This window comes from Sorex araneus, chromosome 8 (assembly GCF_027595985.1).
Source record: "Sorex araneus isolate mSorAra2 chromosome 8, mSorAra2.pri, whole genome shotgun sequence".
Taxonomy (NCBI): domain Eukaryota; kingdom Metazoa; phylum Chordata; class Mammalia; order Eulipotyphla; family Soricidae; genus Sorex; species Sorex araneus.
In genome coordinates, this window is record NC_073309.1 from 52,829,252 (window position 1) to 52,840,676 (window position 11,425).

The 11,425-nt window shown below is 58.2% G+C and overlaps 1 protein-coding gene across 3 annotated transcripts; it reads left to right on the forward strand.

Moving 5' to 3' along the window:
• Positions 1-3,675: 3,675 nt before the first annotated feature.
• Positions 3,676-10,688, forward strand: PRMT1 (protein arginine methyltransferase 1). Of its 3 annotated transcripts, none has more exons than XM_004619843.2 (11): positions 3,732-3,826; positions 5,685-5,738; positions 6,229-6,330; positions 7,326-7,481; positions 7,581-7,644; positions 8,896-9,038; positions 9,264-9,351; positions 9,434-9,549; positions 9,667-9,817; positions 9,897-10,018; positions 10,396-10,688. In XM_004619843.2, exons 1-11 carry the CDS (start codon positions 3,791-3,793, stop codon positions 10,477-10,479), a joined length of 1,116 nt encoding a protein of 371 aa, XP_004619900.1. In that variant the 5' UTR covers positions 3,732-3,790; the 3' UTR covers positions 10,480-10,688. The 3 variants fall into 3 exon arrangements, with proteins under 3 accessions (XP_004619901.1, XP_004619900.1, XP_055001967.1); XM_055145992.1 differs by lacking the exon at positions 3,732-3,826 and adding an exon at positions 5,907-6,008 and having other exon boundaries at positions 5,726-5,742; XM_004619844.3 differs by lacking the exon at positions 5,685-5,738 and having other exon boundaries at positions 3,676-3,826.
• The last annotated feature ends 737 nt before the right edge of the window (positions 10,689-11,425 follow it).

Genomic DNA, 11,425 nt, shown 5'->3' on the forward strand with positions numbered 1-11,425 from the left:
GAACTCAAGGAACCCAAACAATATACAGAGAGGGTTTAAGACGTGGGTACTGGGGGCTGGAGTGATAGCACAGCTGGTAGAGTGTTTGCCTTGCACTCGGCCAACCCGGGTTTGATTCCCAGCATCCCATATGGTCCCCTGAGCACCGCCAGGGGTAATTCCTGAGTGCAGAGCCAGGAGTAACCCCTGTGCATCGACGGGTGTGACCCAAAAAGAAAAAAAAAAAGATGTGGGTACTGAGGCCAGAAATATAGTACAATGGGTAAGGCACTTGCCTTGCTCACAGCTGACCCAGGTTTGATAACCAGCACCACATATGGTCCCCTGAGCACCAGGAGTGGTCCCAGATCACCACGAGCTGTGGCCCGAAAAACAACAAAAAAGAAACAGAAGACAGAGCAGGGGACTCGGGGCCCGGGTACGGCCCAAAACCAAAAAACCAAAACCCAAAATAAAAACAAAAAACTGGAAAAGAAAGAATGAGAGGGATGAATGCAGGTCTGGCACGGGGAAGACCTGAGTCTGATCCTGGGTACCAGGACTCTCAGGGTCCCGGGAGCAACCCCCAGAGTGTGGCTCAAAACCCAAACAGAACAACAGCCTTGGGGCTGGAGAGATAGCACAGCAGAATAGGGTGTTGAGTAGGGTGTTTGCGTTGCACAAGGCCAACCCAGTTCGATTCCCAGCATTTGCTGGGTGTGACCCAAAAAAAGCAAAAAAAACAAACAAAGGGGCTGGAGCTATAGCACAGTGGGTAGGGTGTTTGCCTTGCATGCGGCTGACCCGGTTTGATTCCCAGCATCCCATATGGTCCCCTGAGCACCGCCAGGAGTAATTCCTGAGTGCAGAGCCAGGAGTAATTCCTGTGCATCGCTGGGTGTGACCCAAAAAGAAAACAAACAAACAAACAAAAATAAATAGAACAACAGCCTTGGATGTATGTGAAACCCTGGCTTGAACCCCAGCATTCCAAAAAGAGAGTCAAACAGGAGAGCTGGAGAGAGGATAGTGAGTTAGGCGCGAGCCATGCACACGCCGACCCTGACACCCTTTAGGTGTCAGGGACTGAACCCAGGACTTTTAAATCATCCCCACTCCAATTTGGGTAGGTATTGACTGTCAGAGATCATGGCATAGGTGATAAGACTAGCCCACAAGTTGCCATTCATCTTAACTCAAGAAGAAATTTTTTATTTGGGGGGGCCATATCTGGCAATGCTCTGGGCTTATTCCTGGTGGTGTGTGGGGCAACTGGATGCTTGGAATCGAACCCAGGTCAGACACATGCAAGGCAAACGTCCTCCCTGCTGTACTACAACTTCGGCCCCTTAGTGGGGTTTCTGGGCTTTAAAAAGTTGGAACGGGGCCAGTGATGTACAACAGGTAGGAAGTTGGCCTTGCTCATGGCTGGCCTGGGTTCAATCCCCAGCATCCGTTATGGTTCTGGACGCATTCCCCTCCAAAGCATTGCCAGGAGTAATTCCTGAGCACTGCCTGGTATGGACCAAAAACATCAAAAAAAAAACCTTGGAACAGGGGGCTTGAACTATATATATATAGTACAGCAGACCTGGTCTTATACAGAACTAACCCAAGTTCAATCTCAGATTGTCCTCCCAGATTGTCCTCCAAGCATTGCCTGAGCATTTCTGGGTGTGACTCAAAAGAAAAATATGAAGTAAACACACCTTGGAACAGTAATGTAAGGGCAAAGGATTGTTGTGGGTGGCTGAGGAGAGTCCTACTAGGAGGAGTGGGGGTCCTCTTGGCTTATGTGAAGGCGGAGAGATAGCAGCCTGGAGAAAAAGTCTAAGAATTCTTCAGGCTCGTACCTGGGGTACTGGAAGGCCGATGAGAGGTTGCCAAGAGCCCCTGTATAGTACAGCATCAAGAGTACTTGGGTTGGGGCCAGAGCGATAGTATAATGGGTAGGGCATTTGTCTTGTACTAGGCTGACCCAGTTTTAATCCCTGGCATCTCATATGGTACCCCAAGCACCGTCAGCAGTAACTCCTGAGTGCAGAGCCAGGAGTAACCCCTGAGCATCGCTGGGCTCAAAAAGAAAAAAAAAAAGTACCTGGGTTTTGGGCCTTGGAGACATGGTACAGTCACTAGGGCAACGCCTTGCACACTGCCAACTAGGGCTGGATCCCTGGCATCCCACATGGTCCCCTGAGCACCACCAGGAGTAATTCCTGAATTCAGAGCCAGGAATAACCTGAGTATTGCCAGATGTGACCCAAAATGACTAATAAACAAAAGCACCAGCGGAGTGGGAAATGACCCCAGGCCCTGCCCCCATTTCTCCAGGGAGCGGGGGGAGCCAGGAACGGAGATCTAAATCCTATCCAGACTTTTGTTGGTTCTATCCTTCCTTCACAAAAAACAACCGGAGAGGGAGACAAATAGGGAAGTAAGACAAGTTTATTCAGGAAGTGAAGGAAGAGAAGAAATGCACGTGCAAGAGAGAACATGGGTTTCTCCATATGAAAAAGCAAAAAGCCAAATATAGAGGTTTCGGGAAGAAGCGGGCTGTTTCCCCTAAAGACAGCTGATGGGGTGGGTACAAAATCGCCCCAAGGTCAAAGAAACGTACATCTCAGGCAGAGAGATGAGGGCAAACCGCACTGTCTCTTCTGCCAAGTTTGGCCAAATTGCCCCCAAAGTCTGTTGCTAGGGTAGTTGCCAGGGGGACGACTGGAGCAGTTGATGGCCTTTGTTCCAGGCAGGAGCCTCAACTCCTAGGGGGTCCCGCCAGCCTCTAGGCCTGGAATTCTGCATCTCGGTGTTTTTCTGGGCTCCTCTGATTGGGTCCTGTTCTCTAACGACTTCATGCCTTTGAGTTGGTGCAGATGCCAGTCTCCCCCAGTATACGTTACCAGGCTTCCCCATCTAGCTGCCTGCAACATCACTAAACGACTTGAAGCCTGAGTCTTATTCTTGTCTTATTTGGAGGATGGGCCACACCCTGCGGGGTTCAGGGATAAATCCTGGCAGTGTTCAGGGGATGGCGGGGGCAGGAAGGGGCGGCGGGTAAGGCGAGAGCCTACTCCACTGATCGCTCCAGTCTCGAGTCCCATTCTTGAACTTGTTCTGCTTTTCTGGACGGGCCCTCCTCTCTGAGCCTCTCAGTCTTCGTTTCTTTTCCCCCCTCAAATAAATGGGCACAAGCCCCTTTCCTCCCCCAAATCCCGGCCAGGAGAATCCTCCGAATGGAGGATGAGTGACAACGCCCGTCAGCCTATCGCTAGAGCGTGAAACGCCCCGGGCGACCCAATCAGCGCGTTCCTTTTGAGGCCAGGTTTTTTTTTTTTTTAATTAGGGCAGGTCTCAAGCCCTGTGACGTCAGTTCCTGGCTCACCCAATAGCAGCAATGAAGAGGCGGGCGGTTTTCCTGATGGACAGCTCTGTTTAAAGATGTCCGCTCAAGCGCGGGGCCCGCCGGGAAGCAATGGGGCGGGGCTGGGAAGGAAGGGGTGGGACTCCCTGGTTGACTTTGTCCAATTATTAGTCGCCTTTTTTGCGATAGACGGGTAGGCTTTCCCGTCCTAGTCGACTTGAGGGGGCGGGGCGCTGCACACCAGACTAGGCGGGCAGATGTGCTTTGACGGGCAATTTCAACACCCAATGTCACGCGTGTTCTCGCAGACGGGCCGCCTCCAGTACCAATAAAATCTCTTGGCGGGGTTGTGGTAGGCGGGTCGTGGACCCTCCCGTATAAAGCGGTCCCGGGGGAGTGCGGAGAAGGGGGGGGTCTCGGCAGCCGGAGGAGGAGTAGGTGCGGGTGAAGATGGCGGCAGCCGAGGCCGCGAACTGCATCATGGAGGTGAGTGCCTGGAGTATCGCCGGGCCTAGGAGGCGGTTTGGGGTCGATGTTTTATGCCTCCATCGTGGGGAAGGGGCTCGGGGGCGGCAGGCTGGGGCTGGAGGCCCCCCCGCTCTGCGGAGGGGGCGCCGCATGCTCTGATATGGGGGTACTGTTTGGGATGCTAGATCCCTAGTTTCGCCGGGCTGCGGCACCCCTCGATCCGAGGGTCTCGTGCCCCCTCCCACGTGGCAGGGGGCCGCGGCGCTTCCGGCCTGGCCCCCACGTGGCCGCGGCGCGGTGGTTGGGGAGGGGGTGTGCCGTGTCGGGTGGCCGGGCGGGCTCCACGTGCGGGACAAAGGCCCCGCCCCCGGCCGGGGGAGGGGCGCCCCGGGGGGGCGGGAGGAGGTGAGGACCCTCCCTCGGAGGCCCTTAGGTGTCCTCCCTGGGGGCCGCGACAGACCCCCTCCGGAAGGGACCAGTTTGGGGCCCGCAGCGAGAGCGCGATTGTCCAGGGAGAGGCCGAGCTCAGACCCCCGCCCCTTCTCTTCCCTTTCCGGGCCTGCACTCGGGCGCTCCCGACGCGGTATCGGAGCCCGACGGGGAATTGTTTCCCTGCGTCGGGGCCCCCCGGTTTCCTTTCCCCGCGTTCTCCCCCGCCCGCCCGGGGCCTTGGAACCCGGGGCGGGGGATGGGGCATGCCCCGGTGACCTCCCTCGGTGGTGGGGGACACGGCCGGCTGAAGGAGATCCTTGGCGATAAGCGCCGCGCACCCCCTTGTGGCCGGCCCTGGGTGTGGGAGGCCCGTCTTTTTCATGGGGCGTGTCCCCGAGCCCACCTCCCGGCGAGTGGGGGCGGCCCCCGGCGCGGGAAAGCGGCGCACAGCGGGCTGGGGCCGCGAGCGAGCTCGGACACCCGGCGTTGGGGGTGCGGGGAGCACACAGACCCCCACTCCGCTGGCGCGTGAGATGTGCCCCTGAGGCTGGTTTCCCACCTGGCCCCCACGCTTCCCGGGGTGTGTCTGGCGATGGCTCAGTGCTTTTGAGGGGCCCCGGAAAGCCCTCTCCACCGTGACTCGTCCCTCCGGCGGCGGGCGTGCGACTGGAGCTGGGGGAGACCCCCCTCTCATGAATCCCCAACTCCTCCCCGCACCCCCAGCCTGTCGCCTTCGGGGGGGTTGGGAGGAGGAGTCTGGCGCCGCCGCCCCCACCCCCGGGGGGGCTCACTCTTGGGGGTCATGTCAGTGACACACACACAAATCCTTCTCCCGGCTTTGCGGGACCACGGCTGATGTGGGGTGCGGGGTGCCTCCCCTGGGTCGCCCAGGATAGCTTCTGGACAGGGAAGGGTGAAGGGGACACACTGTCCCCCGTCAGGGAGAGGGCAGTGAGGAAGTGAGCCACAGTGAGACAGTGGCTTTGTATGGGGCCAGAGGAAGAGGGGGCAGCCTGGGGGCTCACACCTCTGCTGGGACACCCCCCAGACCACAGGGACAGGTGCCCCCAGTGTACTAAGGTTCCCCCAGTTATCAAGGCACCTCAGCGTGGGGGTGTTTGGCAGGAAGTGTCACCTAATCTCGAGGGATTAGGTGATGGGGGGAAGCGACAGCTGGCAGTGCCCGGGTGCCAGTTGGGCCAGCGAGTGGGGGAGGTGTCGGGTGAGTGGCCGGCAGAGAGGAGCCAGGACTGTGCCACCGTCTCTGCAGCCACAGCTGGGCTAGGACCCCTTTCTCCCCATCCCTTTCTGCTTCTCCTTTTGAACCCCGCCCCTCCTGCCTCACATTCTCCCCACCGAGGCCTCTTGATTGAGGCTCCCCCAGGAGCCCTCAGGCCTGGCCATGCCCAGTAGCTAATCCTTTCTCCCTGTTACTCTCTCCTAGAATTTTGTAGCCACCTTGGCTAATGGGATGAGCCTCCAGCCGCCTCTTGAAGAAGTAAATATCCTTTTGTGAGACCCCCCCCCAGAAACAGATGTTGCCACATCTTAAGCCCTTTCTGGCCTCTAATCAGCACCCATTCCTCCCATTTCACAGCCCCTCCCTTAGTGCAGTTCCCTCCTTGCCCCCCCCTTACTCTGGCTACTTCCTTAACTCCATCTCCAGCCCCCCCTTACCGATCCTTGTGTTCCCCCAGTTCTGCCCTCCCCTCCCCCCACCCCAGCTGTGGGCTGAGCTAGAGACGGGGGCAGAGAAACTGGAGAGATGGTAGGCGTGCCTGAGATGCTGGGGTACTGGCCTGGATGGTTCCCTGGGCTGGGAGGGGGTCCTGGAAGAGGCAAATGGGCTTGTTAGACTCGGGGTTCCCTAAAGAAGAGACTAGACGCCAGCAGGGGGCTCTCAGGTTGCCATGGTATGATGGGGAAGGGGGGCCTTCACTCTCCCAAGATCCCCCCCTTTGACCTGTGCCCCCATCCGCCCCCTGCAGGTGTCCTGTGGCCAGGCAGAGAGCACAGAGAAGCCCAACGCAGAGGACATGACGTCCAAAGATTACTATTTCGACTCCTATGCCCACTTCGGCATACATGAGGTGAGGCCCAGGGGCGAGGGGGGTTGCCTGCAGGGGTGGGGGGCGCGATCCTGAGCTCAGCCTGGGCCGTAAGCACCCCAGGGTCACCTCCCACACCCCCTCGGTTGCCTTGGAGATCTAGCTTAGCCTGCAGCTACAGGAGGCCTCCTGGGCTGCTGGGGCACTAGGGCCGCATGCGCACAGGGCGCGCAACACCGGGTCGGGGCCGGCGGGGCTCCGGCGCCCTCTGCTGGGCGTCCGTGGCACTGGCTTCCCAGCTGTCCTTCCACCTGCAGATGGTTCTGGACCCTTTTGCACTGCCAGACGGCACAGTGCCAGAGAGCAGCTGGGCTGGGCTTTTCGTTTCTTTCTCTTCTCTCTCTTTTAAATTTTTTTGCACTGGAGCTTGAACCCAGTGCCTCAAATCTGCGAGGCAAGTGCTCTCCCACGCAGTAGTACAGAGCTGCCTCTTATTTATTTTTTCTTTTTGGGCCACACCCGGCGATGCACAGGGGTTACTCCTGGCTCATGCACTCAGGGATTACTACTGGTGGTGCTCGGGGGACCATATGGGATGCTGGGAATCAACCCAGGTGGGCTGTGTGCAAGGCAAACGCCATACCCTCAGTGCTGTCGCTCCAGCCCCGCTACCTCTCATTTGAAAACTGATCAAATAGATGGGACCATCAGCAGAGTACTTAACTCTGGGTTCCCTCTCTGCACGCCACATGCACACACAGCAGAACCAGAATCCTCAGGCTTACATTTCTAGGATAGAATCTGGCTAGATGGGACTTGGGTTCTAGTGCAGCTAGATGTTCTGCAAATAGGGGAGACTGAGACCATGTCTGGATCCTAAGTAGTAAACAAGTGGGGTAACCAAGCCCAAGCACCTCAAGGGCCTGAGGGGCTGCATTCTCTAGCTATAGATGAGGGACATCTGTGTGTGTGTGCATGCATGCGTTTTTGTGTGTCCATCTCCATCCCCTGGCATGGCTCTTCCTTTGAACCCACAGGAGATGCTGAAAGATGAGGTACGAACCCTCACGTACCGCAACTCCATGTTCCACAACCGGCACCTCTTCAAGGACAAAGTGGTGCTGGATGTGGGCTCAGGCACGGGCATCCTCTGCATGTTTGCTGCCAAGGCGGGGGCCCGCAAGGTCATCGGGGTGAGTCTTCCGGGCATCCTGTGGGCTGGGGGATTGGAGCCAGGGCCTTGGGGCTGGGCCTGGGGTATTCTCACCCTCCCTTCTCACTGGGGCCCCCAGATCGAGTGTTCCAGTATCTCTGATTACGCGGTGAAGATCGTCAAGGCCAACAAGTTAGACCACGGTGCGTCTGGGTGGGAAGCGGAGGGCTGGTGGGAGTGGGGAAGAGTCTCCTCCAAGAAGCCTTCCGGGCTCTTCACACCTCTGACCCCTGGGCCCTAGCGGGGTCTGAATCTAGCTGTTGGTGGGAAGTGCATCCTGCCCTCTGTTGTGATGGGGAGGGGTTACACCCAGCGGTGTTCAAGGGGCTACTCCTGGCTCTGCTCAGGGATCACTCCTGGCAGAGCTGAGGGGCCATTTGTGGTGCTGGGAATTGCACCAGGTTAGCTGGGTACGAGGCAAGCCCCTTCCTTTCCACACCATTTCTTTCCCCCACCCCCACCCCCACCCCCATTCCCTTTGTTGGCCTTACATGTTTCATTTGAAGATAAACGCCTGCAGCATCTTTCCCCTGCATGTCCCTGTGGCTCTGACCCATAAGGCCGTTCCTTCTTTGTGGCTTGGGCTCAGTCCATGTGGCAGCTCCCATTGGTACTTAGGGCTCATGCGGTCCCACAGTTTGGACTGGGGGTATCCTAAGACCAAGCATACGTGCCAGCCCTTTGAGCCCTCCCCACCTCACAGGCCATTTGGAATGCATGACCTTGGAGTTGGTCCCACAGTCTCAACACCCCCCCCCCCCAAAATCAGCTCTAGCCCCCGTGTGGACGGGTGGTGAGCGGTCCAGCAGCACCCCAAAAGAGTCTCATGCTGGGAGAAATGAGCCAGAGGGAGCAAGGCAGGCGCAGTGATCTCACTCGTATGTAGGATAGAAGGAAGCATTATAGAGGAATAACTCATGCCCAGAGACAGAAACGGGGGGCAGAGCGGGGCCACCTGGACAGTGGCCACTCTATATGAGGCAAGCTGATGCATGGTGACCTTCAGGGACAGGATTGCAAACTGCAGTGCCCGAAAGGGGACAGGAAGTGTCTGCTCTAAAGGCAGGCTGGGGCAGGAAGGATACCAGGTGGGGGGACAATGGGCACTGTTGAAGGAATTGGTGCTTCGTTGTATTCCTGAAACCCAGCTTTGAGGAACTCTTAATTTGTGCTGCTTGAAAAGTTTAAGAGAGCAAGTCTTAGGGCTGGAGCGTATTCACAGCCCCACCAGGAGCAGTCCTTGAGCACCACTGAGTGTGGCCCCCAAAACAAAAATTAGGGGGGAAAAGTTGACAGGATGTGACTTGAGCTCTGCAGTCCTTTGGGGGTAGGGGTGCGTGGAGGGCCCAGGGATGGGGGAAGCCAGCCGGTGGCAGCGTGCTGTGTGCCCGCAGTGGTGACCATCATCAAAGGGAAGGTGGAGGAGGTGGAGCTGCCCGTGGAGAAGGTGGACATCATCATCAGCGAGTGGATGGGTTACTGTCTTTTCTACGAGTCCATGCTGAACACTGTCCTCTACGCGCGCGACAAGTGGCTGGTGAGGGGGGGATGTGGCGGCCTGGAGGATCTGGGGGTCAGCGTGGGGGTCGGGGGCTCTGATCGCAGCCTTAGAACCCTCGTTGCCAGGGTCTGGCCTACATGCAGCTGGGTGGCCAGGCTCTGGAGCTCTGCGGGGACACCGGGACGGAAGATCAGTGCCAAGTGGGCTGGGGGCATCCTGCCGCATCCCTCACCTTGGCCTTTGGCTCCCTGCACTCCACAGGCCCCCGACGGCCTCATCTTCCCAGACCGAGCCACGCTGTATGTGACGGCCATTGAGGACCGACAATACAAGGACTACAAGATCCACTGTGAGCTCAACCCCATGGTTGGGGGGGCGAGTGCCCTCTCGGGTTCCTGTGGCTCAGCCCTCTCCCCCCTCTGCTACCCCAGGGTGGGAGAACGTGTATGGCTTTGACATGTCCTGCATCAAGGATGTGGCCATCAAGGAGCCCCTGGTGGATGTGGTTGACCCCAAGCAGCTGGTCACCAACGCCTGCCTGATAAAGGTGAGGCCGGGGTCTGGCCCTGCTCACGGCATGCATGAGAGTTGGGGGGGTGTTGGGGAGGGCAGGGACGGGGCCAAAGCTGAACGCAGGCTGCTGTGCCCCACGGCTTGCCCGCAGGAGGTGGACATCTACACCGTCAAAGTGGAAGACCTCACCTTCACGTCGCCCTTCTGCCTGCAAGTAAAGCGGAATGACTACGTGCACGCCCTGGTGGCCTACTTCAACATCGAGTTCACGCGCTGCCACAAGAGGACCGGCTTCTCCACCAGTGCGCAGGGCGTGGGGGCACAGGCATGGGCGTGGGGCGGGGACAGGGTGGGCCCTAGCTGACCAGGCCCTGCCTGCAGGCCCCGAGTCCCCGTACACACATTGGAAGCAGACGGTGTTCTACATGGAGGACTACCTGACGGTGAAGACCGGCGAGGAGATCTTTGGCACCATCGGCATGCGGCCCAATGCCAAGAACAACGTGAGCAGCTGGCCCAGTCCGTGGGGTCCTGCACTGTCCCCTCCTGCCAGCACCTTGGTCCCACTGCCCCCCATATGGTTTCATTGGCACCTTCTCGGCCTGGGGACCCAGCTCTGATCAAACTCTACCTCCCTCTCGGGGGAGGGGGATGATTCTGGGGTGCTCAGGGAGGTCTGGGGCGCTGGAGGAAGCAGCAGGAGGCCGGGAGGGAGGTCACTGGGATCATGGCGGGGGTATTTACACAAGGGAGTCAGGGGAGGGGGTGCAGGTGCTGAGCATGTCCCTTGAGCCCCACAGGCGGGTTAAGGTGCCCTGGGGTGGGTGTTTGACCACGGGGGGCCCTTCCCCCACTGATGGCTGCGGGTCTGTCCCCGCAGCGCGACCTGGACTTCACCATCGACTTGGACTTCAAGGGCCAGCTGTGTGAGCTGTCCTGCTCCACCGACTACCGGATGCGCTGAGCCTGGCCCCTCCATGGCCGGGCCGGCCCTGCACGGGCCCAAGGGCCACGGCCTTCTTAGGCGGTTTTGGGGCTCCCCCTTTCTCTCCCTCCCTCTCACAGAAGGGGGCTTTGGGGGCCTGGGCTGGGAGGGGGGCACATCGTGACTGTGTTTTTCATAACTTATGTTTTTATATGGTTGCATTTACGCCAATAAATCCTCCGCTGGGATGCCTTGGCTTCCTGGGGGTGCAGTGGGGTTGGGGTTCTGGTTCCCGTGTCCTGCGCTGGATGGGACGCTCTGCCCACTACAGGTCTCCACCTTGACTTCTGGATCATGGTGTCACTCCTTTGCCCCTGCTTCTGAGGAACACCTTTTTTTTGTTTGTTTGTTTTTCTTTTTGGATCACACCTGGCAATGCACAGGGGTTAAAATTCTGGCTCTGCCCTCAGGAATTACCCTTGGTGGTGCTCAGGGGACCATATGGAATGCTGGGAATCGAAACTGGGTCGGCCATGTGCAAGGCAAATGCCCTACCTGCTGTGCTATCACTCCCCTGGGGAGCACCTCTTTAGCTTTCTTGCTATGGAATGGGTCTCAGTACAGCTGCCCTATTGGCTTCCAACATCTCTCTTACAGCAGCACCCCTACTCCCGCCCCCTTCCCCCCTTCCTGCAGAAAGAGTTCCAGGTTGGGGTGGAGATTTCAATGCCCTAAGCCAGTGCCTGCTCTGAGTGCACTACAGGGCCATCTTGGGTTTTTTGCCTCCATGTGACTGTCCATTGCTGCTGCATCTTCCCTGTGCCCCACAGGCAGTGAGAAAATCCTGGAGCACCGGGTAATCAGAGGTGCAGCTGTTTCCAGTATTGTGGATTCCCTGACCTCCGCCAGAGACCTGGGGCTCCAGGTCCCACTCAGTGACATGTGGGTGCTGATCTTGGCTATCACTTTTCATTGTCCAGATACA

Coding starts and splice junctions, on each gene's coding strand:
- PRMT1 (XM_004619843.2), top strand. CDS start 3,791: ATGGCGGCAGCCGAGGCCGCGAACTGCATCATGGAG. Junction 6,331..7,325: donor CCCACTTCGGCATACATGAG/GTGAGGCCCAGG, acceptor TTGAACCCACAG/GAGATGCTGAAAGATGAGGT. Junction 9,818..9,896: donor GAGGACCGGCTTCTCCACCA/GTGCGCAGGGCG, acceptor CCCTGCCTGCAG/GCCCCGAGTCCCCGTACACA.